This window comes from Chiroxiphia lanceolata, chromosome 12 (assembly GCF_009829145.1).
Source record: "Chiroxiphia lanceolata isolate bChiLan1 chromosome 12, bChiLan1.pri, whole genome shotgun sequence".
Taxonomy (NCBI): domain Eukaryota; kingdom Metazoa; phylum Chordata; class Aves; order Passeriformes; family Pipridae; genus Chiroxiphia; species Chiroxiphia lanceolata.
Genome location: NC_045648.1, coordinates 17,298,406 through 17,323,110, shown reverse-complemented (window position 1 = coordinate 17,323,110; position 24,705 = coordinate 17,298,406). Strand labels below are relative to the sequence as shown.

General features: G+C 47.2%; 1 protein-coding gene across 4 annotated transcripts; it reads left to right on the top strand.

The window, feature by feature from the left end:
• Positions 1-1,290: 1,290 nt before the first annotated feature.
• Positions 1,291-24,699, top strand: EDC3 (enhancer of mRNA decapping 3). Of its 4 annotated transcripts, none has more exons than XM_032700410.1 (7): positions 1,291-1,309; positions 4,094-4,297; positions 5,486-5,799; positions 9,715-10,050; positions 18,317-18,470; positions 19,906-20,123; positions 21,338-24,699. In XM_032700410.1, the coding sequence occupies exons 2-7, from the start codon at positions 4,134-4,136 to the stop codon at positions 21,670-21,672; spliced, it is 1,521 nt and encodes a 506-aa protein (XP_032556301.1). In that variant the 5' UTR covers positions 1,291-1,309; positions 4,094-4,133; the 3' UTR covers positions 21,673-24,699. The 4 variants fall into 4 exon arrangements, with proteins under 4 accessions (XP_032556301.1, XP_032556303.1, XP_032556302.1 ...); XM_032700412.1 differs by lacking the exon at positions 1,291-1,309 and adding an exon at positions 2,255-2,346 and having other exon boundaries at positions 4,116-4,297; XM_032700411.1 differs by lacking the exon at positions 1,291-1,309 and adding an exon at positions 2,274-2,346.
• Positions 24,700-24,705: the final 6 nt, after the last annotated feature.

Genomic DNA, 24,705 nt, shown 5'->3' with positions numbered 1-24,705 from the left:
AGTGTTTCTACCAATTCTTGGTGGCAGACTACTAGGAAAAATAAATATGCCCATAAGCAATGCTGCTCATAAATTGAGATATTAACTGAACTCCTAACACAAAGCCTGGAAAATATCAAGGGACTGGGAAAAAGGGACAGGAAGGACAGAGGAACAGTAGGACACTTCTGGCTTTCAGACTAACTGTGTATTTGCTGCTTTTTTTAATTAATAGGGTTTTTTCTTATCAAGCAATAGATTTCTATATCCAGACTAATTAAAGGAACAAGGATTTGAGGACTGCAGAAGGTGCCTTATGCTGCATTCCGCTTTAGCCAGTGGGAAAGTGAAGCCTTATGGCAAACAGAGCAGCAATTCCTGCTTGTTTGTACTTGTATGGAATGCAGCTGTGTGCTGTGATAGAAACCACACAATATTTCTAACCCAATAAATGCTTATCTGAAAGTTTCTTAAGTTTCTTGCTGGTCTTATTCCACTGGGAAATGATTTTTAGGGCGAAAAAACACCCCACACCTCTCTATCATCCTTAAAAATCTGACTAGATGTTTCGCATCAGGTTTTTTTCCTATGGGACATGAGTGGGCTGTGACACCTGTGGTATTGGGGGAAGTTTTTAGTCCCCATGGGAGCTGACTCCGGTCCTCCTGTTGTCTAAAGTCTCAGCTGGGATTTGTGGAGAGGTGATGCCAAGCTCTGGATCAGTTCAGGATTTCACTAAAAATCAGGACTAGCCCTTCTAGCCCTGAAAAAAAATGGAATCAATAGGTCAGAACCAGCCTTTCAGCAATCCACAGAGGGATGCTTCATGCCATCACCTGCTCCACTTGTCCCCATCTTGGATCACAATTAAATCCGAAGCTTTGCATAATTTCCCTTAAAACAAACAAAAAAGGCAATAAACTCTAAATTCCCATGCAAATAATGACTACATGGAAAACTGGGGTCTGTGCATCCCTGAAGCGGCGTCCCTACAGGGATCAGCCCTCTGGGGTTTCCAGCCTTGTTGGACCACAGAATTATTTTTAGTTTTGGTGTTGTGGTATGGAAAGCTGCTCTGTAGCAGAGGAGCCTTCCTCTTGTGACCTTGCTCACCTCCGTGTTATTGTTACCGGCTGCTGTCAGAACGATTTTGTTCTTAATTAGTGTCCCCGGCCCAGCCTGTGTTTAGCCACCGGCACACGGATCCAGCACTCCACCCGCTCCTTCCTCCCAGTAATGAGCAAAACAGCCTCCAGCTGTGGAGTGGGGAAAGCTGGTGCTGATGGAGCCGAGGAGAGAGTGGGAGATGAATGTGTCTGTATCTCTGCTGGTGAGCCCGAGGGAGGGGATGGAGGGAATGGAGGTGTGATGGAAGGGGCGGAGGGGATGAAGACGATGGAGGTGGAATGGAGGTGTGGCAGAGGTGATTCAGGTGTGAGGGAGGGGATGAAGGGGATGGAGATGATGGAGGTGATAGAGGGAATGGAGGGGATGGAAAGGTGACAGAGGGGATGGAGGTGTGATGGAGGGGATGGAAAAGTGACAGAGGGGATGGAAAGGTGGCAGAGGGGATGGAGATGTGGCAGAGGGGACGGAGGTGTGATGGAGGGGATGGAAAGGTGACAGAGAGGATGGAAAGGTGGCAGAGGGGATGGAGGTGTGATGGAGGGGATGGAAAAGTGACAGAGGGGATGGAAAGGTGACAGAGGGGATGGAAAGGTGGCAGAGGGGACGGAGGTGTGATGGAGGGGATGGAAAGGTGACAGAGAGGATGGAAAGGTGGCAGAGGGGATGGAGGTGTGATGGAGGGGATGGAAAGGTGACAGAGGGGATAAGGGTGTGATGGAGGGATGGAGGTGTGACAGAGGTGATGGAAAACATTTGGCAGCAGTGATGGAGACACGACAGAGGACATGCAGCAGCAGCAGCAACACAGATGTGAAGGGCGTGATGAGGGTGGGACAGCGGACATGTGACAGCTGCGATGGAGCGGTGACAGCTCACAGAGGCGACTGAGGTGCGATGGAGGTGGTGGGGACATGCCGACAGCCATGGAGGGGCGGGGGGATGCGTGACAACGGTGTCAGCGGGGCATGTGGAGGCGGGACGGAGACGGCGGGCGTGTGACAGAGGTGACAGAGGTGACGGAGGTGACGGAGGTGACGGAGGTGGCAAAGGACTCAGTACAGCTCGACCGCGCCGCGGGAGCGCGGACACTGCGCATGCGCCCGGCGCGGCGGCCCCGCTCCTCTCTATGGTCCCGCCGGCGGCCAGAGCGCCGCGCGAGCGGGGCGGTGCCGGAAGTGGCGTCAGGCCGAGCGTCGCCGAGGCGGAGGGGCCGCTGTGAGGCGGGAGCGGCGACGGAGGGTGAGGGGGAACGGGGGGCGGCAGCGGGACGGACACCTCGGCCCGGCACGCCAGGGGGTTCGGCGGGGGCGGGCTGGGGTGGGACGGGGCCTTCCGAGAGGGCTGGGCCTCGTGAGGCGCGGCTGTGGTGCCAGGGCCTGGCCGGCCTGCTCGGGCCGTGGTGGGGAGGCTGGGCCGGGGCAGCCAAGGGGGCGGGAGGCCTACAGGGCGCCTGTGCTCGGCTCTGGGGGCCCCTCTGCTTATCTGTGGGGGCCCCGTGTTAGCCTGTGGGGGGGAGGGCTCGTGTTTACTTTTGGGGGGGCCTTTGTGTTTACCTATGGGGAACCCTTTGTTTACTCTCTGTTTACCTATGGGGAACTCTGTATTTTCCTATGGGGATCAGGGCAGCCCACCCCCATCCAGCTCTGCAATAGTTTAGTTTATATTTGCACTCAAACATAGATTTTTTTTTTTTTTTGCTAAAAGGAGGGTCTTATTTTTAGAAAGGATCTGTGTAAAGTGATGACATGTGCTGAACTGTTTCCCTTATTTCCTAAGGAACATTAAAAAAAAAAAAAAACAGGAGAGGAAATGAAATTTTAGTTTTGCTGCAGGTTCTCAGGGATGTGTTATCTGTTTTGAGAGTGCTTTTTATCAACCATCACCTTGGGATGCAGACACTGTCATCATGGGTTAATATAAATACACAGAACAGGAAGGAAAGGAGGCTGGTCCTGATGAATTTATGGCTTAGTGACCAAATTCAGTGTTTTCTGCCCTTTGAAGCATCCCCTGTTTTCAGTCCTGTGAAAGTTGGGAGAAGTCCAATTTTTTTATGCATCCAGGGATTTTTGTTTTCCTTGCATCTTTTTTCCAAGAAGCTCAGCACAGGAAAGGCTTGAAGAGAATTCAAATGCCTCTCCCAGGAATGTGATTTGTATGTTGATGTTGATCTCCGTGGGTTATCTGCTGTGTTTCTTAGAGTAAATATCAAGCATATTCTCCCTCTTTGATTACAGCATGAAAGGCAAATCTATACATTTAGGAGCTTGTCATCTCTCGTGCTCTCTGGTGATGCTAGTGAGCCTGTCACCTCCCTGTGTTCTGAGGAAATCTCAGATCAAAGGATGTGTTTAGCTGCTTCCAGGTGTGTTGGGGCTGCACATCTGACTAAACAAATTTGATGTTTTTGTCCCTGATTCTGGTGCTGGAAAGCAGAGCAACTTTTTTTTTTTTTTTTTCCCCCTCTCATTTATTTAATTGTGGCAGTGCTACTAATAATCCAGGCTCTACAGAGCGTGGAGACTTTTGTCCTGGACTCCAGTGTTTGGGATTTTCCCTCATTCTGTGTCTCTCTGTTCCCTTAAGGGTTTTGGTTTTCACTTGCACGTGCAGAGATCAATTATCTCACTGTGATTGTTCACAGAAGCTGTTCTGCCCCAACGTTCATATGCCAAAATTTTAAACAGGGAAGTGAAGATAAATTCCCTGTTTGAGCTCACTGGGAGAATGGCCACAGGCAGGACTAAATACTCTTGGAATCTGTAAATCCTGAAATCAGTTAGTCAGACATCTGTGTTATCGTCACAAGGCCCCTCCAGGGATCTTCCCTCTCCCTGGGATCGTTGGTGTCCACAGGGATGCTGTTTCCTCCCTGCAAAGGAAGGAAAAGCTGGCAGAGCTGGAGTCTGGGTGGGAGCCGGGGTTACGGGCCGGGGGATGCGGCTGATGCTAATTCAGGCTGTCACTTTTCTGCCTCTTCTTACAGGCTGGTCTGTGTCTCTTTACAGCAGCTGTGTGCCAGAAATATGGCTACAGACTGGCTTGGGAGCATTGTGTCAATTAACTGTGGAGAAAGCTTGGGAGTCTACCAAGGAAGAGTGTCGGCTGTGGATCAGGTCAGCCAGACCATTTCCCTGACACGGCCCTTCCATAACGGGGTCAAATGCCTCGTGCCAGAAGTCACCTTCAGGTTAGTGTCTGTTTCTTTCCCCCCCCCTGCCTTTTTCCAGGCAAAGTCTGTTGTGGTTTGGATGTTTTGGGTTTGTTTTTTTCCCCCTAGAAATGACCTCTTTTGCCCTAAATTTCCTTACTGCTACTGAGTGCCTCCCAGGTTTGTGTTAGTTTGTGTTCCTGGCTCCCATTCTGGAGTGGGTAGCTCAGGCTTGGAGGTTATTTGTGGGTGAGACTCTGTGTGTATATATATATATATATACCTTTCTTTATTATTGTGTGTGTTCTTTCTGTTGTTAAGGTTTTGGGTAACTGAGGAGGATGACATGCTTCTTAAAGCTTTGCCCTCAGCAGTTCTTTCCCACCAGTTCCTGGTAACACTGTGCTTAAAAGGCATAAATAAGAGTCACTCATCGCTGGACGTTTTCCTGTTCCCTGGAATGTTTAGTTAAGACTCTGAGTCACTGACTTCAATAAGATTAATTCCGCAAAGTCAATACTTTTTTTCCTTGGGTTTTGAAGAGAGAGTGGGGGAAAAGCAATAACTACATCCTTCCAGGGGATGTGTGGAAGTCTGTCTATTTTTATATCTCACTTGGGTAAATACTAAGTTAGAGCTAGAATTTCTGATGTATTTCTTGCAATCAATGCAAATGGAGGTCTTTATAATCACTTCTTTGTTTCCTTTTGGCTTGTGCCCAGTGCTAGATAAGTTTTCTTTATAATATTTTTCTGTGGAAATGGGAAGCACCATCTTTATCTGAGCATGAACTGCACTAATCTAAAGGTGGCATTCTGTAGAAATGGATTAAAAGTAATAGAAGCCTCAAGGCTGAGAGTAATTAATTATCTAGAAACTGTTAAATTAATGCAAATTTTTGCAGAGGTCTGGGCTAGTTGCTTCCAGTTTTTGCTTGACTGATTCCTGTTTCAGCTGAGAACAGAACCTTTCAAACAAAATCCAGATGCAGTATAGAAGTATTGAAATGGTTATTTGTTATTTTAGTTTAGTATTTTGATGTCTGTGGAAATATCCTGTGTGTTTCAGTATTAAAATCCTTTTATTCCCTTGTTTCTATCGATAATGGCATCAGAACAATCCCACCATACAATGCTGGATGTTTTTCTTTGGGAGTTTGTTTTTTTTTTGCAAAGGTACCTGGAGTGCTAAATTCCTGAACGTCTGGTTTTCTTGTCCTGTTTTTAGGGCAGGTGACATTACTGAGCTGAAGATTCTGGAGATCCCAGGGCCAGGGGACAGCAGAAAATGTGGGGATCTGCAGCAGATGGAAACAGGCATCCCTGGGGTTGGGTGCCAGGTGGGGCCCAGTCAGAACGGCACCGGGAAAGTGTTAAAGAAGCCCATCTCCAGCAGTGCTCCACAGAATATCCCGAGGAGAACAGACATGAAGAATCAGGATATTATCATCTCTCCACAGCAGCAGTGCTCCAAGAGCTACATGGATCGACACCTGGAAGCACTGACCCAATCCAAAGGCTTCCGTCGCAGGCACAATTCCTGTGAGTATGTGTGTTATCCTGCTGCTTTCCTTATTGCCAGCCTGAGTTACTGCTGCAGCATCTTCCCTCCTTCAGCAAGAACTTTGCAAACGGGGCTGGAAGTTTTCCCTGACTCACCCTGTGTATTATTCTGAGATAGAATATATTTGTACATACATAAAAAAATGCTAATTCAAAGATTTCCCCATTCTTGCTGTCTTTCCTGTTTGAAAATCGCACTGTTTCCAGGCTCTTCTTTTTCTTTAAAAGGAAGTGGAAACAAACTATCAAGCTATTCTATTTAAAGCCTGTATACCCATAACCTATTACAACATCACCCTATACATAATTACAGATTTTTTTTTTTACTGTGCTGTTAAAAATACAAATTAATGAGGATGATCCCAAAGTCAAACATCTTTTATTCTTGTTTCTCTTGATAAAATCTTCAAAATTGGGCCCAAACTGGGTTTTTTAATTTTTTTATCGAAGCCCCCTGAGATATCCTGCTTTCCAGATCTTCATCATCCAGTTATTGAAATGTCAGTATATATCAAGCATATTTCCATGACTTAATTGTTGAAGCATCAGTGTGTATCCAGTGTATTTCCATGACTTCATTTTCCCCCCCTTCCCCCTTGTATTTAGAAAAGAAACAAAACCGAGGTGGGGTGGGTGAGTTAAAGAGGTCAAAGGCTGTATTTTTATGGAGAAGTTCCTAGACCTCTGGAAGTCTTTCTCCCCCACCAACAGCTGGATTATTTTCACCCCTTCCAGGGTGTCCGGGGGGAGCAGAGAGTGCTTCAGCCCACAGATACCTTGTGTTGGGTTTGCAGAAGCACAACGACAGGTCACGTTTTCTTTTACAGACTTTGAAACAAGTTGAGCAAGGTCCCAGCTGTAGATTGTTAGCTTGTATTCCTTTTGGAATAAAGGAGGTAGAGAAATGATCTCTTGCCCTCTAAAATGTGTGTATTTGGAGAGTAGGGTGAATGATGCACGAGTGTTGGGAGGGGGGTGGGAATGGCCCTGGCTTTGTGGAGATTGTGGGTGCAGGTTTCTGGGGAAGAATGGGCTGACGTGTCATGCAGAACTTCAGTCATACAGGGCTTAATACAGCTGAAAGTTGACCTCTTGTTGGCCTTTAGCGTGCCGAGCCAGGGACAGAATTCCCCCTTTGGAGTACTTGTGTGACAGGAATCAATAAACAACAAATGCCAACGCAGATTTCCCAACAATGGCTCTGGTGCCGTGCTGGCACCAGGCTCGTTGTGCCAGGGCTGGCGGGAAGAGCTCCCTCAGGGATCCTGCAGGAACACAGCCAGCTTGCTGGAGACTTTACATTTGCTTGTGTGCTATACTTGAAAAGGTTGTGTTTTTTTTTTTTTCCTCAGAAACAAAAAAAGCCCAGGAAGGATTGTTTATCTTTTGAGGGAGGTGCTTTTCTGTGTGGTGCAGAGCTGCCAGCTTGCTGTGGAGCCGTGTGCTGCTCTCCTTAATAAGCTTCATTCAGGGCAGAGGCTCTGGAAGCTGTGATCTGAAAGGAGCAGGACTAGGAGATCTGGCTTTCTGTAGCCTGACTTTTCCCTTTCCTCCCCTTGCCCTTTTTCCTGGCTCTTTTCTTTTCCCTGAGTGCAACCAGGTGCCTGATTTTCCCGCCTAAAAGATGATGCTTTAAGAAGACGACTCTTACTGTGGTCACAGCTTGTTGGAGGCCCCTGCCACGTTCTGTGCAACTTCTGGTAGGATATTGTAAGGCAGTCAGTAAAAAGCCATCTGGCTGTGTGGATCGGCAGTATTCCAGAGCTGGCATCCATCGGTGTGGATTAGGGAGCTGCCCACCACAAAGCCAGCATGTTTTGATGTGGTATGCTCTTGGCTCCCATTCACTGTGGCTGCAGGGGAGTCCAGGGAGCTTTCCAGCCATTGTTCTCCCAGCCTTGCTGGTGCAGCCCTTTATTCCACTGGCATTTACACAGTGCTAACATCAGCTGCTCCTGTCCCCACATTGTGCTTTCCAGGTCAGCTGAGGGGAGCGTGGAGTTGTCTGCAGAGGAATCTGGCGAGGAGTGTAACAGGATCAACCTGTGTTGCCCTAACACTTGACACTGACACAAGAAGCAGTCATATTTTGCCCTTGTGGCATTGCAGGCTCTGGCTTATTCTAGAGTCCCTTGGCTATTGCTTTGACCTGCAGTTTCTGAGTTTTGAGGGAACTTGTTCTGCTGTGTTTTCATTTCTCGTTTTCATTCTTCATAGCGGCAGCAGCGGATGTGATTCTGTCGTCAGCAGTGTCAGTTTATAGCTCCAATACCAAGTTGTGTCCAGCTTTGGAGTGGTTTATGTGTTACTTTTGGTTTGGGAACTCTTTTTCTAGGACAGATGGGAAGTTGTTATTGAAAATCTTTCAAAACTGTGCATGTAAATGAGTGGTTGCAGTGTGCCTACTGGAATTCTACTTGCCAGAAAACCTTACCCTTTCCCCTCTCCTAGATCATGTTTTGTTACCAGCAATTCTAGAATTCTGCTGTCTGTCCTTCAGTGACAAAAGGTGTATTGTAGTCTCTCCTCCCTGAAGAAGGGTGTTTTGGGTATTTTTCTTTACGAGGAATGATGGCTGACTGCAAAGCCTTGAAGATTTGGGGTCTTGCTGTGGGGTCTGGAAAAAGCTTTCAGGTTAGTCACTGTAACAGTTCTCTAGAAAAATCAAGTCACACACTGTCTAAAATACAGGAAAAATCCCTTGTTGAGGCAAAGCATTCCTAGCTGGGAATAAAAGTGCGTATCCTTAGCAAGTCATCTTTCAGCATGACATAAGTTAGACGTGGTTAAGCTGGACTTGTCTGCACCTAGAAAGGAGACAGGTAACTTGAAGATTGCTTGTGGAGTTTGTGCCTGTTGCATTGCAGATCTTTTGGGATGTTTTCTAAGTCTCCTTAGATGACTTAAAATTGTTTGTTTCTGTGTTGTCAAATGGATTCTCTCACACTCACTTGTATAAATCCCTCACAAAAGTAATTATGTTAAACAACTGGAAATATTTTAGTAGAGTAAGCAGTTTTGGCTTGATAGCTTACTCCATCTGTTGGACACTGTTGGTGATTCCTGTAATTGCAGGAATTGGCCTGAAATATTTTGTAGTAATTGGAAATTTAACACTAGGAATGACAAACAGATTAATATTGTCTAGACCTGAACAATGATGTAAGAAATAAGCAAGTAAAGGGATATGTTGACCTCGTAATTGCATATTTCTATCAGTCGATCTCCAGCCGTAACCAGGAGACTTTCATCAGTCTCACTCCAGAGAATTTGGGCTTTCCCAATGACTTGTGGTTGGAAAGAAGTGTACCTCAACATGAAAGGTGATGAATAAGTAGGATAACAAAACAGAAATGAGGGAATGGACTATGTAATTCAGAAATGATAGCAAAGGTGAGGAAAAAGAGATGCTTTATATTCTCAGTTTGAAGTTCTCCCTTAGAGATCATTAATGTGAAATAAAACACACTAGTTTCTGAAGTTGAGAGACATTCCAAGGAAGATCTTGGGCCACACACCTAGATTAACATGAGCTCAGTATAAGAGGAAAACTCGTAGATTACGGTTAGTTTATTATCTTGCCACCTATGTGATACTGCCTGGGATTAAATAGAACATGGAGAAACACTTCTGCTACTGTGGTGAAGCTTTTTTTTTCTAACCTTGCTGGTAGAAAGTCCCTGAAAGTTCCTTTCCTGATGCTCTTGTTCTGTTTTCCACTGGCTTAGCTGAGCATGAATAATGCCAGGGATGAGGTCGACGGCTTCTTGTGGGAGTGAGTATCCCTTGAGGGCGGGGACTGTAAGCTTTAGCTCCCCTCTCTCACAAAATTTGCTGAGAAAGTGGCTTTTTCTATTTGTGACACACTTACAACCTGCTTTTCTTTTTGTCCAGGGTCATCCAGTAGCCGTCATCCGAACCAAGTGACTCCGAAGAAGAGCGGCCTGAAGAACGGGCAGATGAAGAGCAAGGACGACGAGTGCTTTGGGGACGACATCGACGAAATCCCAGACACTGATTTTGATTTCGAAGGGAACCTGGCCCTTTTTGACAAGGCAGCTGTGTTTGAAGAGATTGAAACTTATGAGAGGAGGAGTGGCACCCGTTCCCGGGGCACCCCCAGCGAGAAACCAGCTCGCTATCGGCACGACGAGAACATCTTGGAATCGGAGCCCATAGTCTACAGAAGGATTGTGGTACCTCAGAACGCTAACAAAGAATTCTGCACGGGTATGCCACGTCCCTTACTGATAAGGACCCAAACTCCTGCTTTTTTGGGACACACAGGGTGGATTTTTTTTCTCCAAGGGGTGTCTGTCAGCTTAATGCGGTACAAGCAAGGGCATTTGTTCACGTAAGGTTGGATTTGTGTACCTACATACAGCCTTTATTTGCAATATTTCTGAGGTAACAAATACCCAGGTAGGGCAGCAAGGTAAGTGTTTTTACAGTAGGGAACGAAAGTGATGGTTGGATAACAGGAGTGGGAACTGTATGAGAGGTGTTCAAATCCTTGCTTTGACTTCAGTAGCCTGGTGAACCACCATGGACTCGACTGCTGGCTCTAGAGAGGGACAGAGGGATGATCTCAGGCCTTGTGCTTTCATGTTGAAAGGCAGGAGATTTCATGTGCTTCTGATACTCCTTGGGTCATACTTCTGACTTTCTGCATAGTTTTAAATACAGTTCCAGAAACAGTTCTGGCTGTTCCCATCCATAATTCCAAACATTCTTTGTACAAAAGGCTTTTTATGTGGGGTCTCCACCCCCACTTACTGTCCACTGCTGCTGTATGAAAGATTGAGCCCTGGAAGGCTGGTCTTTGTTGTAAAAGGAAAGAAGACCTTCTGGGCAGGTGCTTGAGTCAAAATATTCCAGTGTATCATCGGGGGAAATTAGTTTGACTCACTGGTGCCAGCTGCTGTGCAGATGTTTTCCTGCAACTCCGATTTCTGGTCCTTGCTACCACCAAGTCAGCTCTTGGATGGAGGAGAAGGAAGTGGGGTGGGTCAGTGAGCAGTACTCCTCAGTCAAAATGTAGGGAATGATTAATCAGCTCCTAATCCTTGGCTCTGGGGAAAGTGAGAGTTCTTATTTCATATTCAGTAGAATTTTTTTGGCCAAACACCGGATAATGGTAATTTCACTTATGAATGTGAATAGATTTTACTATGACAAATCTTTTTATTTCTATCCACACACAAGCTATCAAGTGTAGCAGATGTGCTTTGTGCCACATTTAGCTCCAAATTCCTGGTAGCTTAAACCTAATTGGGATGTCTTGCCTTTGGTTTTTAGCTTGCAAAATGTAGGAGGTAAAGGAAAGTTGGCATTCCAGGAACGTTTCTTTTCCACATCAAAATAATATCAAATTTCAGATCTTTTTGCAGATTCACAAACCAGCTGATATCCTGGTGGTCTGAGCAGAAGTGTGAGGAGGCCCTTGGTCTGTCATTCTTTCCCTGCCCAGAAACTCCATCTGGGGTGTGAAACGCTTCAGGGAAGGAAGCTGATGGATTTGTGATGATTTGCTGCTTTTCAATTTTAGAAAGTATGCCTTTTTAATGGTTCTGGTATATAGCAGTATCCTAGTTTTCCATTTGTGTCATCTCTCTTCCTATTGCTCCATTCTGGTCTCGAGTGAGAGGAAAACATAGTGGGTCCTAACAGAACTGTCCAACTCAGTGTTGTGTTTCCAAGGATCCTTAAGGAAAAGGGAAAGAAACATGCAGTGACACTTTTCCCTACTGCTTTGTCTTCCACAATTCTAATACTTCCTGAGGCAGCAGGGAGAGTTCAGTATTAAGGGCTTTTTTCCTGCTTAATTTAACCTCTTACTTTTTAAATCTCTGCAAGCTTTCAGCACCTCTCTGTTGCAAGAAGCTGCAGCAATGACCTGCTGTGTCATGTGCTGTGTGAATAAGTACCTCTTAATTTTGTATGTGATTTCCTATTTATTTGGTGGGTTTTTTTGGTTTTTTTTTTTTAACATTTCCTACTTGTCAATCCATCTTCCAGCTGACTTGTTTGAGAGGAGACAGGGCCTCTGTAGGTGTCTAGTCCGAAACAAAAGCTAAGCCACTGTTGGCAGCCAATCTGAGCAGAATGGCTGATACGGGATTCTAGCAGCAGAATTCCTGAGAGGAAAACCACCATACAATAGGCAGCAGTAAGTAAATTGAGGGATAAAAACTAAATCCTCTTTGCTGAACTCCGTCATCCTTTCCTCTGGAACTCCTGGCTGCCCGTCTGCAGCGTGCTGAGGGGAGCAGCCCAGTGAAAGGAGAAGTGTCTTGTTTTGCTCTTGGCAGGGCTGCCCAGGGAGGGTGGTCAGCGACTCCACTTGGTCATTGCAGGGTCTCACCGACCTCATTAGCTACTGTTGGCTGGTTAGTCTCCCCTCTAGAATTCTGGATTTGTTTGGAAGAAAAGCTGGCCTGTCACACGACAGGCAGTGACCTGTCGCCTGCGCTGAGCTGAGCACGTTCACAGTCCCGTGAATGGTGATAGAAGTGTCCCAGTGCTGTGTCTCGGGATATTTTTCCCACAGAGGATGACTTCCTTTGTGTCCACTGAGGAAGTTTACTTTTGCTTAGGGAATACTGATGGCCATCTAAGCAAAAGCTCTTGTAAACAGTGGTAACGTGCCTGCTGTTTCTGGCAGTCAGTCGAGTGCTTTTTGTAGCAAGGCAACCCTCAGAGGGACAGTCTGCCTGGAGTAATGAGGGACTGTCTCCTGGAAAAAAAGTAATCCCAATTTCTTTGTTTAGCAGCTGGGAGGAGGATGCTGAGCTGTAGGTAGCCTGCCTCTTAGTGGCTCAAAGAGCAGCTGCTGAAATTAGATGAGTGCCAAGAGCTCCAAAAGCGTTTATTTTGGATATGTCTATGGCAGGAATTCTCCCTGCAGAATTTTTTCTGGTTTCCTAAGGGAAGCTCTGCTTGCAAAAAACACTTCCTAGTTATAGAAGAAAGAACTGCTTTGTCATTTTTTTTACCCTAGGCCAATCTGAAAAATGATTGTGTTAATAGAGCCCTGACTTAGACAGTGATTCTCTGTCTGCTGTAACAGCACAAACACTGCTGCTGTAGATTGACAGGGAGTTAATATCCAGCTCTTATCACTGTGGGACAGGAAGAAGTCTGTGAATCCCTGTGTGCTTTCTTTATGCCATAGAGCTAGGAAGTAACCAGGATGGTGCAGAGGGAAGAACAAACTGCTGAGGTCAGTTTCCCAAAAGACTCATCTGCAGGGCTTCCAGCCTGGGGTTTTATTACTGACTCAAATAAGTTGGTGTGTATAGGATAAACGCTTCAGTCCACCAGGATGCTTTTCTGAGAGCTGATTTTGTGGAGCCAGGCTGTCAAGTAAGGCACAACCATGTGTTTTAGAAGTAAGCAGGGAATATTTTCCAGCCAAAAGGGAAAACCTGAAGCTAATGTGGCTTACCAGGTCTTGGATCATGCATGAGCTGAGTCCCTCCCTGGGGCTCCACATGTGAATCCCTCCTAAATACACCAGTAGTCTTGACTCTTTTAGATGCTGTTGATCCATCTGTTTACTGGGAAGTGTTTAACAAAAACTACCTCCCTGGAAAGGCCAATACTTGCAGGAGGTGTGAGCTGTCTTTTTCTACTTCCAGAGCTGTCCAGATGGAGAATTTAAATGCATGTTTGGCTTAGGTCTGTCTCTGTTCCTTCTGTTGGCACTAAAACAACCTGTGTTTGAACACCACTGTGTTTTGGGATTGGGTCTGTTAGCAAAGCCAACATGCTGCAGGAATGTTGTAGCTCAAAGGAGTTTGCAGAAGGGTGGAGTGTCCCAGTTCATCATCAGTGACTCCATACAGGGCAATCTCCAGCATGCCAGGCTGTCCTCATGGTTCTCATATATGTAAGGTGTTTATTATTTCCCTGCTGTACTGGTAAGGCTTTGTCCAAAGCAGGTTCTCCTCTAGTTAACACTGTTAGTGTAGAAAATACCCTGTTTCCATCTCACGTCTCTTTTCTGGAAAATAAATGTGATTTTTTTAGACTCAGGTGCTGTCAAAGTTGTCAAGTAAAAGCAGGCCTGTGCTCAAAAAAAGGGGACTAAGTGTCGTTACTTTTTTTGTCCTCTCCTAACCAGACCTCAAGCCTGTCCTTCCAGACAACCTTTTTTCTTCACAATAAGGAGATGGAGAAAGAAAATACGGGCAGGCAGAACTTATGAGCCAGGATCAGACCTCAAAACTAAGGCTGGGCACGTCCTGTGAGGGTGATGCCAACAGTATGGCTTTTTCTTTGGTGTGCCACGTCCTTGACTGACTTTTCTACTCTCTGTAGCTTTTAGCTCTTCAGTATCTGGATGACTGCCTTGTGTATATTGAATGTGTGAAGTGTTCCTGGGATCTTTTGAGGAAAGTGCAAATGAAGTTTGCTTTATCCAACCGCCGGAAAAAAACAAAGTGCTCATGGGGCAAAGTCCCTTTGTCCCTCTGATAGTTTTTTTTTTTTTGCTCAGCTGGAGTGAATTGTGCACTAATGCTGGGAGAGGCTGATGCTGGAAGGTCAGCCAGAACTCCCGCAGAATTTGTCATAATTAAAAATAATGATGATTAATGAAAAGAAATCTAAACCTTAAAGTCGTGGAGAAAATCATTCGTGTTTGTGGGGCGACAGCTGTGTTTTGCTGAGTCTGCAGGCAGGTGATTCCAGCTTTACAACCAGCAAAGGACAGCATGAATGTCCCATCTGTCTGACGTGGACAAGAGTTACAGACCACGAGGTGTAAAACTGTCAGACTCTGCAACCTGGAATTTATTACTGGAATTAATGGTGTTAGTACAGCTTTCAGGAGATCCTAAGTCTAGTTCTATCTGATCTATTCCTGTGCCTTGGCTGGATTTATTTTAGCAAAGAACAAGAAATAGAAAATTTATTTTAGCAGAGAACTAGAGAACTGGGGAAATAGTCAAGAGAAAAGAAATAGGACTTAACACCTTAACACTGAGCTCCTCTACCATCAACCCTCTCCTTTTTCCCTGCCCCTGCAAGCTCAGGAAGCATTTGGACATCAGAGAATGATATTCAGGGCTTGTCTGGGAGAAAAACTCCAAATTCTTTAACATTTTGAGAGTTAACTTGGTCCTTCTGCTGCCACAGGGTGTTTTATCCATCCAGTGTGACTCTACATGTCACAAAACTGTTTAGTTTATGTCTGCCTTGTAGGTCTTTTTTTCCCAGGCAGCTGTAAAATACATTTATTTAATATTAAAAGGCCTGAGCTAATTTATTTTATTGCCTTCATTAGCAAACAATAAAGATGCCCTGTCCAACCCAAACATAATTAAAGTTGGCACGGGTTCAGTTTTGTGGCAGTAGTGTTATTGTTTGTGGGTTTACACGTCGCCTCCTTGATTGCTCTCTGCCAGAGTTTATTTAACTCCCTGAGTCTGCTTTTGATAAGCCAGTCTGACTGGTTGGACCTTGCGTGAGGGCAAAGAAGGGAAGTTCTCTTGGCATGACAGCCTGCTCCTGAGAGGGAGCAATTAGGACAAACTGGCATGCTAAATGCTGCCTCCCAGTAACCCCCTTTGATTAACCCACTGGGCACTGGGTGGCATCTAGCTAATGGTAAATGCAGTTTTACTAAAGCTGGTGGCGGAGGGAAGGATGTGGATGGGTACAGAGAAGCTCCATACTAAATTGGGTCGATACAGAACATGGACCATCCGTTTTGTTGTCCTAATTTGGGGAGTTTGTGCAAAATTTAAGCAGGGAATTTGTGGGTGGCTCAGAAGGAGTAAAAATAGAGTTTGGGAGCTCCCCGTTTGGGGTCAGCAGATGATGTGTCCTCCTAAACTGTCTGGGGAGATCCTGACCTTGGGTCACTCACTCCAAATCTTCCCTCAAAATCTTGCCTTGAAAAATAAGATGAAGTGGGAAAACTCTGAATGGGAGCGGGGCAGAGCCGGGGCTGCGTGACTGCGGAGCGGGCGGGTGAGCACGGGGCAGGTGCGTGACTGGAGCGACGGGCTCAGGGTTATTCATGGTTATGACTCTCAGTGTTCAGTGGCTGCTATCAGGAGTCTGGGATGGCTTTGGTAACGTGCCTGCTTGCTTGGAACGAGAGCCTGGGAGCAGAGGTGACTTCATCGGCAATTAGCGTGCAAGGTCAACGGCTGCGACACGGTTGGGCCCTCACTGTCTGCAAGGACTTCACCAGGGAGTCCAGGAATGAAGTCCAGGAGGACTCAGCAGTGTCTATTCCACAGCATTTTGCTGTGACCTTGCCAGAAGCACCTCTGATTTGACTCTGAAAACCTCCAGCTGTGCAAAAGCTCCCATTTCCGCCGTAGCTTGGCTTAGTGGTTGGTGACTGGGGCACCCGGGGGAATGTGGCAGTACACATAATTTCTCACAATTAAAATACATGCTGCATTTCTCATTTGAATGTGGCACTTGCTTGTTACAACTGGTTCTTGCTATGTTTTCTGTCTGCAGAGGAGCCCAAACGCACGAGTAACGGTTGGCTTTCCTCCCGGAGCGGATGTGTGGGCTGTGGCTGTTCCCCTCTGAGCTCGTAGTGCTGCAGAGTGTTTTCACTGTGCCATGTCACATTGCCATGATTCTTTCCCATTAGCACAGGCAGTCCAAACCCAGTTGGGCTGCCATGAGCACCCGGGAGGCCTCTGTCACCTGCAGTTCAGAGGTGGGAGTGGCTGGTGGGAGCGTGATGGTGACCCAGGGCTGCTGGGTGGTGAAAACTGGCAAATGGAGAAGAGCTGATGGAGGGATTGAGTTCATGCTTTGACCTGATACTTGGCGTTGTGCCTGAGCTGTAGCAGGTGTCAGTTTGAGTCCTGGACCTTTTTGACCCATGGTGCCTGACTCCTGTGCACCTCATCTGCCTGTTCCAGAGTTGAAGCTGACAGCTGGACTCAGCTGGGATTCCTTGCTTAGCTTGGAATGATAGGAAGAGAAGAGGCTGAGAGCTTTTCCTGCTGCAGCTGTGCTCCAGCTATGTGGCCATCCCATATGGGAAGGGAATTGATCTGTTCTGCTCCTTAGCTGGGAGATAGTTAAAGACATCCAGAACTTGCAGGATACTTGAAGGGAAGAATTGGGTGTGCTTCTGATTCCATGTAGTGGAAGTCCTCAAACGCAGAGCAAAGGGGTTGGAGATCAGAATTATTTTGAAGAAAAGTTAGAATAAAGAGGCTCATTGCTGTGGCTGAAGATATTCAAGGGTATGCTGCTTAAATCGGGTATTAGGAAGGAATTCTCCTCTGTGAGGCCCTGGAACAGGTTGCCCGGAGAAGCTGTGGCTGTACCATCCCTGGAAATTTTCAAGGCCAGGTCGAACAGGGCTTGGAGCAACCTGGTCTAGTGGGAGGTGTCCCTGCTTGTGGCAGGGGTGGAATAAGATGAGCTTTAAGGTCCCTTCCCACCCAAACCATTCCATGACTCTGTGATATCTGGCTGGGTGATGCAGCTGTTTCTCACCTGTTCCTCAGGTTTTACATTCTCTCTGCAAATACCATCAGTAATTCTTTCCAGTTTTCTTGTCTTCTGCTATTCAATAACCACCAAAAAATTCCTGTGGCTCCCCTTGGCACAAGCTGCCTTTTGATGGCAAGTAATCTTCTGTGTTTGTTTCCAGGAGAGTTTGCAGATGCTGTGGTGGGGTTTATTTATGTGTAATCAGTGCCAGCTTGGCCTTCTTGGAGCAGGGAAGTATAAAGAATCATCCCGAACAGTTACTCAGGTGTGTGTTACTCGGGGAGTGGGAAGGATGTATCCCTGACTACTTCAGGCGCTGTTCTCAGCACTTAACAAAACCTCTCTTGTTTGTTTTCCCTTGGTCCACATGCTGGAGCATTTCCTGGCTTGCTAGGCCAGGCTGTCAGAGATGCCTGGGAATTATTTCTGCAGGGTTTGTTCTTTGATCATTTCCCTGCTGCTGTAGTGTGTTGTGATCCAGCTGTTGTGTCTGGAGCAGCCCTTCTGGCACGGAACAGCTCAGGGAACGCCTGCCTAGTAAACGTGGGATGACTTGTTTTGCTGTGATATGTGAGATTTTGGGGACCAATGTCAGGAAGCAAAGCACATTGAAGCTTTTTTTTGATGGGAAATCTGCTTCACAGCTTCTCTTCTGACTTTCACAGTGCTCAGGAACACTTTATGTGTGGGTTAAAGCACTGGTGGCCTGGAAACCATTAAGAAAAAAACTTAATATTCCATCTATAAGTCACAAAGGCCTTCTCAGTGCATGTGTTGCTAAAATTGCTTGCTCAATTTTGTGGAAGCATGTTATTTTAAGCTCAGCAGTTGTGTTTAGCTGTCTCTGCTTCACTCAGAGTAGGCTGGTGCACTAATTTGGATTCGTTTGATGGTCTCGGGAAGAACCTGGAATACTGGGGGAAGCAGACCCTTGGTAACAGCTAATAAGCTTTTTCATTGTTTCTGTCTCTGATTGTCCCCATTTCTGTCTCCCTCCCCTCTTTTTGGACCCTAGACTCTGGGCTGGTGGTTCCAAGTGTGTCCTATGAGCTCCACAAAAAGCTGCTCTCGGTGGCAGAGAAGCACGGGCTGACTCTGGAGCGGAGGCTGGAGATGACAGGAGTGTGTGCCAGCCAGATGGCCCTAAGTCTCCTCGGGGGACCCAACAGGTAAATATTGTTCCACTAAAGGTGAGCTGCAAGGCTGAGAGGTTTCCTCTAAGGTCACTGGCATTTGGGTGCCTGCTGCCAAAGGGCTTCTTTTTTGCTCCTGCATCCCAGGAGTGTCTCTTGACTCAAAGCAGAGAGAGATGAGATTTTTCTCTCCCCTTACTGGGAATTTTTTCAGGGAACTGAGCTTTGCACAGACGTTGCCTGAGGCAGATTAAGCTGCTGCAGAATATCTAATGAGCTCTTCCTGTTTGCACGTAAATAAACCTTCCCTTTGTTGTTTTTACACGCTACAATGTAATGATATCAATAAAACCAGAAGACAGCTCATGAAAACAAAATGCTGCTTAGCTGTTTGCAGGGCTAAATTAGCTTTTCAGGGATTTGCACCTCACCTGAGAGCATCCTGCTCTTTTGGAGGGCTGTTTGCAGCAGGTCTGGAGTGCACTTACTGCTTTTTGCACGAACAAACGTTCTGACTCCTTTGAAGAGCCTTCTCTGTGCCTGCACTTCCGTGGTTGTTGATGTGGGTAGAAATTGCACCTGCGTTATGTTGTTGATAGCTGCTCCAAATCACTTGCTCTTGACATGAAAGTTAACCCTGAAACCCCCATCTGCTTATTCAGTAGTACTTTCTGAGGACCTGATCGTTTGATGTAGAGCAGTAAGTGATGACATACAGGCAACACTGTCCCTGTCAGCTGAAATTCCTGCTGTAAGCCCTGATGGCTTCCAGGCCAAATTAACTTTATTGTGCAGTTGATAATGCTTAGGGAGTAGAAATCATTTCTGTTTTTTAATTGTGACTCTTCTGATGGGGAAACTCACCCCATGTGTTTAAGGCTGGATAGTCAGCTTTCTTCTGCAGTCAGAGACCTTGGGACCTTGTGCTCTCAGCTGGAGGTGCAAGGAAGTCATGAAGGGAATGAGAAGAGAAGGCTGTAGGAGCCTTCCAGTATCTGAAGGGACCTATAAGGAAGCCAGGGAGGGACTCTTCATCAGGAACTGAAAGAGCAGAAGTTTAGGTTAGATATACAGAAGAAATTCTTCCCTGTGAGGGTGGTGAGGCCCTGGCACAGATTCCATCCCTGGAAGTGTCCAAGGCCAGGTTGGACAGGGCTTGGAGCAACGTGGTCTAGTGGAAGGTGTCCCTGCCTGTGGCAGGGGGGTGGAACAAGATGATCTTAAAGGTCCCTACAACCCAAACCAGTCTGTGATTCTATGAACCTGCAAGGGGAGCAGCTCTCTACTCTCAGCGCCACACAGGGATGTGGGTTCCTTCTTCACAGCGTCGGAAGATTTGCAAAACACCTGGCAATTTGCATTTTACTGATATTTTTTTTTTTTTTTGATTTTTTTTTTTTTAAATTCCTCGTGCAGGAAGAAGGCAGGAGGCTTTTGGGTTTATCAACAGTCCCTTTTGTCTGTGTTTCAGGCTGAACCCCAAGAACGTGCACCAGCGGCCCACGGTAGCGCTGCTGTGCGGCCCCCACGTGAAGGGGGCTCAGGGGATCAGCTGCGGGCGGCACCTCTCCAACCACGACGTCCACGTCATCCTTTTCCTCCCCAACTTTGTCAAGATGCTGGAATCCATCACCAACGAGCTGAACCTTTTCAGCAAGACGCAAGGCCAGCAGGTGTCCAGCGTCAAAGGTAAGCGGCCGAGGAGCAGATGGGTTCTCTGGCGTGTGGCTCCCTGGTGCCTGCCCGCTCCCCTGGCACCATCTAGTGGCACTGCCGTGGCTGGGTGGCTGCTCAGAGGCTGGAGGGACAGCAGGCACTCCCAACAGTGGAGCAGTTGTGCTGCTACAGATGTTTCTGGTCGGAACAAACATGGAAGAGCTGCTGTATTGATCTGAGTGAGAGCAGCCATTCTTGTAGGATAAGGGCCTACCTTGTTCAGCATGTTGAAACTGTGAATGAATGAGCACGCAGCTGCTGCTGCTAAACAGGAGGCAGCTTTGCTGAGCTAGTCCTAGCAGCTGTCAGAGTTCCTGTTTCAGTATTCCAGAGAATCAACTGAGCTCCTGTGAGTGCCAGCTTCTGAGTGTCATTTCACCAGTCATTTTTTCCAACCTGGTTCACTTAGACTTGGGAGAAACAGACCTGGGAGTTAGGGCCAGTCCTGGGCTGACAGAGCTACTTGCCTGTTACAAAACATTATAAAAGGTTTGAATGGATTTCCCAGAGAAGCTGTGGCTTCCCTGTCCCAGGTTGGATGGGGCTTGGAGCAACCTGGTCTAGCAGAAGGTGTGGCAGGGGGGTGGAATGAGATGAACTTAAAGGTCCCTTCCAGCCCAAACGGTTGCATGATTTTGCACCAAGGACTTTGTGGTCTGTCAGGTAAGGGGAATGCAGCAGATGGTGGGAATGCAGCAGATGTGATACAGAGCAGGTGAATGCAGAGAGCTACAGAGCTTGGTGGGGCAGGCAGCAGTGCACAACACCAGCTTCCTTTCCATAGCAGACGTAGTTGGCATGTTCCAGAAAAACAGCCTTATTTTTCAGCTTGTGAAATAGAAAATGGTCCTTTTGTCATGGAAAGAGAGCAATACTGCTTCCCTGGGCTGCCTGGACTGGTGAGCTCAGCAGTACTGGGGCTGCTCACATGCTGACCACTCGATGCAATTTTGTACCTGAGAGTCTGTGGGTGTTCCCAAAGTGTTAAAGAGCTGTTCAATATCGATGTTGGTATTTTTGGAGAAGGGTGGCAATAACAGCTGATAAGGCCAGACTGTGCAGCGAGACTGGGTGCTGGGGGCAAAACCAAAAATCTGCTCTCAGTGCAAAGAGGAGAGACACCAATGAGCCTTAGTTCATGGTTTCAGCTTGTTCTCAGCGCTCAGCGGTGTTTGTGTTTCTTTCAGACCTCCCAGATACCCCCGTTGACCTAGTGATCAACTGCCTGGATTGTCACGAAAATGCCTTTTTGAGAGATCAGCCTTGGTACAAAGCAGTTGTGGACTGGGCCAACCAAAACCGGGCCCCCGTCCTCAGCATAGACCCCCCGATCAGCGAGATGGAGCTGGGCATCGACGCCAAGTGGTCGCTGGCCCTGGGCCTGCCCCTGCCCCTGGGCGAGCGCGCGGGCCGCGTGTACCTCTGTGACATTGGCATTCCCCAGAAGGTCTTTCAGGAAGTGGGAATAAACTACCACTCGCCCTTCGGCTGCAAATTCGTCATCCCCCTGCACTCCACTTAGAGCCCGTCCAGCCACCTGGCTCAGAAGGGAGAGAAGACGGGAGGAGGAGCTCTGTCACATGAAGCTGTCCGGTGGATCCTGGCTGGTAAACTCATGACGCCTTAAGGATGTTGAAGTTCTGGAGAGCTTGCCTTCCAGAAGAAACGTTGTGTATTTAAAAAAAAAAAAAAAAAACAAAAAACAGAATAATCATAAAATGAACCAAAAAAAAAAAAAAAGAAAAAAGAAAAAAAGAAGCGAATGTTCCTGCAAAGCTGTTTTCATTCTCTTGTGCCATGGGATGAAGGAACGTGCAGGAAGATGGTGTCTGTCCCTGGCAAAGGTGGCTGTTGTGGCCCGGGCCCGGCCGGGAGGTGGTACACATAAGGGTAGTTTGGAGCTTTGAGATGTGTTTCTGGTCCTTCTGGTTGGATATTCCCAGCAAGGACATCCTGGTGGGAACAGTACCCCTTGATTGTGTAGAAATCCCTTCTTTTGAGGGAGAATCTGTTTTGGTTCCGATATTCTTTTTGACTCCCCCTCTCATTTTGTGTTCTGGAAGGCAGGTGTAGCTTTCTCTCCCTCCCTCTCCAGGCCCTCATGGAGAGCATTCCCTCTTCAGAAAGCTTGTGTCAGGAGCCAGAGGCTCTCAGGTCACACATGCTCTGGGAACACTGATGTCCTCAGCTAGGCCTTACTGCTTATATACTGTTGGCTTTTCTTTGTTCACTTTGTGGGTGAAGCTCAGGCCTGTGGGCTTGAGGTGTGTTATGGAAAAGAACTTTTCCAGGATACTTGTGGGGTTTGGATTTGTTTCTTTTATTCTTTCTTCTTTTCTGGCACAGTGAGTGGCTGAACCAGGGAAAGGAGAGTGAAGCAGGGCAGTGTTGCTCTGGGTCTGTTGCACGGTGTATGGTGCAGGTGAAGTTTTGGGTAAGTTCCTACTGTGCTTCCAATATCCCTCCTACATTTGGTAGGGCTTGAGAAGTAGCTCATGGATCCGTTCATTGCCTTTGGAATCAAAGGCTTCATGTAGGGTGGGCTTGTGGGTGTGTCTGTGCTGGGAGCCAGCCTGAGGAAGGACTTGGGTCCTGTTTGCTGGCAGGAGATGGTGTGATGAGAACTGCTGCACTCCTGGAGGGGTATGGCAGGGGGTTATAGGCTGAATTTCCATAGGGAATCTGTTTTAGTGGTGCACTGTTGGGAAGCACTGGGTTATTATTCCCTGTGTTCATTTTGCTGGCCCACTGGAGCCTTGGTGCAGTGCCTGGAGCAGGGATGAGCTGAGGAACCATTAGCTAGCTGGCTTTGGGAATCAGCTTAGGAATCCATAGTACTGGCAGCTAGTGTGCCCTCTGAGGGCTTTGTGCCTGGCAGCTGAGCCAGGCAAGTGCTGGAGATGCAGAAGGTGCTGTAAGGCCAAACTGTTCCTTTGGAGGAATCAGGCTGATGCTGTGAGTGTGGGCAGTGCTTGAAGCTCTGCTGCTCTTCTCATACCTTATGTGTCCCCAGGGCTCCTGCAAGTGCCTAAACCTTGCACAGGCCCTGCTCTGGCATCTGGGAGAGCTTCAGACCTTCCAACAGTGCCTTTGTCCAGGGCAGCCAGATCCCTGTGGAGGCTGAAGCACAGGAACATGTGGGTCCAGTGCCTGGACCACACCAAACCTATGGACTCAATGTGCTCTGATCTGAGTTAGACACTCCTCTTTCTCTTTCCTCTGCTTAGAATAAAGGCAAGGGGTATCAAAGGAGGAGGGAAGAGCCTTCCCTAGTTGGAAAGCAGCAGTTAATGAATATAGCCTGGAAGGACCCAGGAGGCTGAGTGCTGGACTCACCCTGCAGCCCCCGAGGTCTCTCCCCCTGCACCTCACCATATCTACCTCAGCAGGACCGAGGGCTCTGTCCTTGCTGGCTGGAGCCCTGGTTCCCCTCAGCTGCTTTTGGAGGGGCTCAGTGACTCGGCAGTGCTGGGATAGATGGTGGCCCTGCCCTTGAGCTGTTCCTCTCCTGTGGACAGGGCAAAGCATCATTTGTGGCATTTACCAAGCTGTGGTTCTTTCTGACTGGGACAGGACAGCAGCGTGGTGGTTATTTATGACACAAACACAAGGTTTCTGTCTGCCTTTCTTGGTTTTTTCAGCTGTTTCCACTTCCTCAGATCTTATATTTAGAAGCAACAGTGGGTTAAAAAGGTTGTTGCTGTAGTCAGTGTTAGCTTTAGTCTCCTTATTTTCACTCTCTTTGCTCAAGACATTCGATAAGAGACTTGCTGGTTCAATTTCTGCTTTCTGTAGGTTTTTCTTGCCCTTTCTGAGCAAACCCTTTCTGGGTTTGGCTGTTGTACTGTAGCTTGTACCCACGGAGCAGTAACAGGCCACTGGCTGAAGTTACCTGCCTGGAAGGCACTGAGCAAGTAAAATGCAGGGATTGAGTTCTGGGAAGCACTGAGGCCCTGCGTGTTGCCAGTCTTGCAATGGTTCCCCACGTTTAAACAAAAAATAAAATGAAGTAAAGTGAACAGTGTTGCACAACAGGAGGGTACAAGACCCTCATGTAAGGAAAGGGATTCCCAGTCCTGATCAGTGCAGTGTTTAGGGCACAGTAGGCAGCTCTGGGCTGTGTTAATGTCACAGCATGCTCACTTTCTGGTAGATTTGGGTATTTGGCTGTACTTCCCCTCAGATCCAGATGTTTCTTGAGGAAGTACTGGCTTCCCACACCTGAAACACATGTGAGATGTGAGCTCTTCTGGAGCACTCAAAGACCCAGAAAGTGGTCTAGGTCTCTTCTTCTCCCCTGTCTCTTACCTTGCCGGTTAATTCAAAGAATGGAACACTTTTTTTTAGCTGTGTTTGGGATAGTTTCTATTCCCAACCTGACCCACCATCATAGGAACTGCCCCAGAGTACTGCTCTGGTCACAGACACATGAAGATCACTGCGCTGTGGCACTGCTTGATATTCCATTTGTGACCTAATGTTTGTAATGACCAATTCCTGCCACTACGGGGGACTCCCTGAAATAAAGTGCAACTATTCATGTGTGCTATTGTGT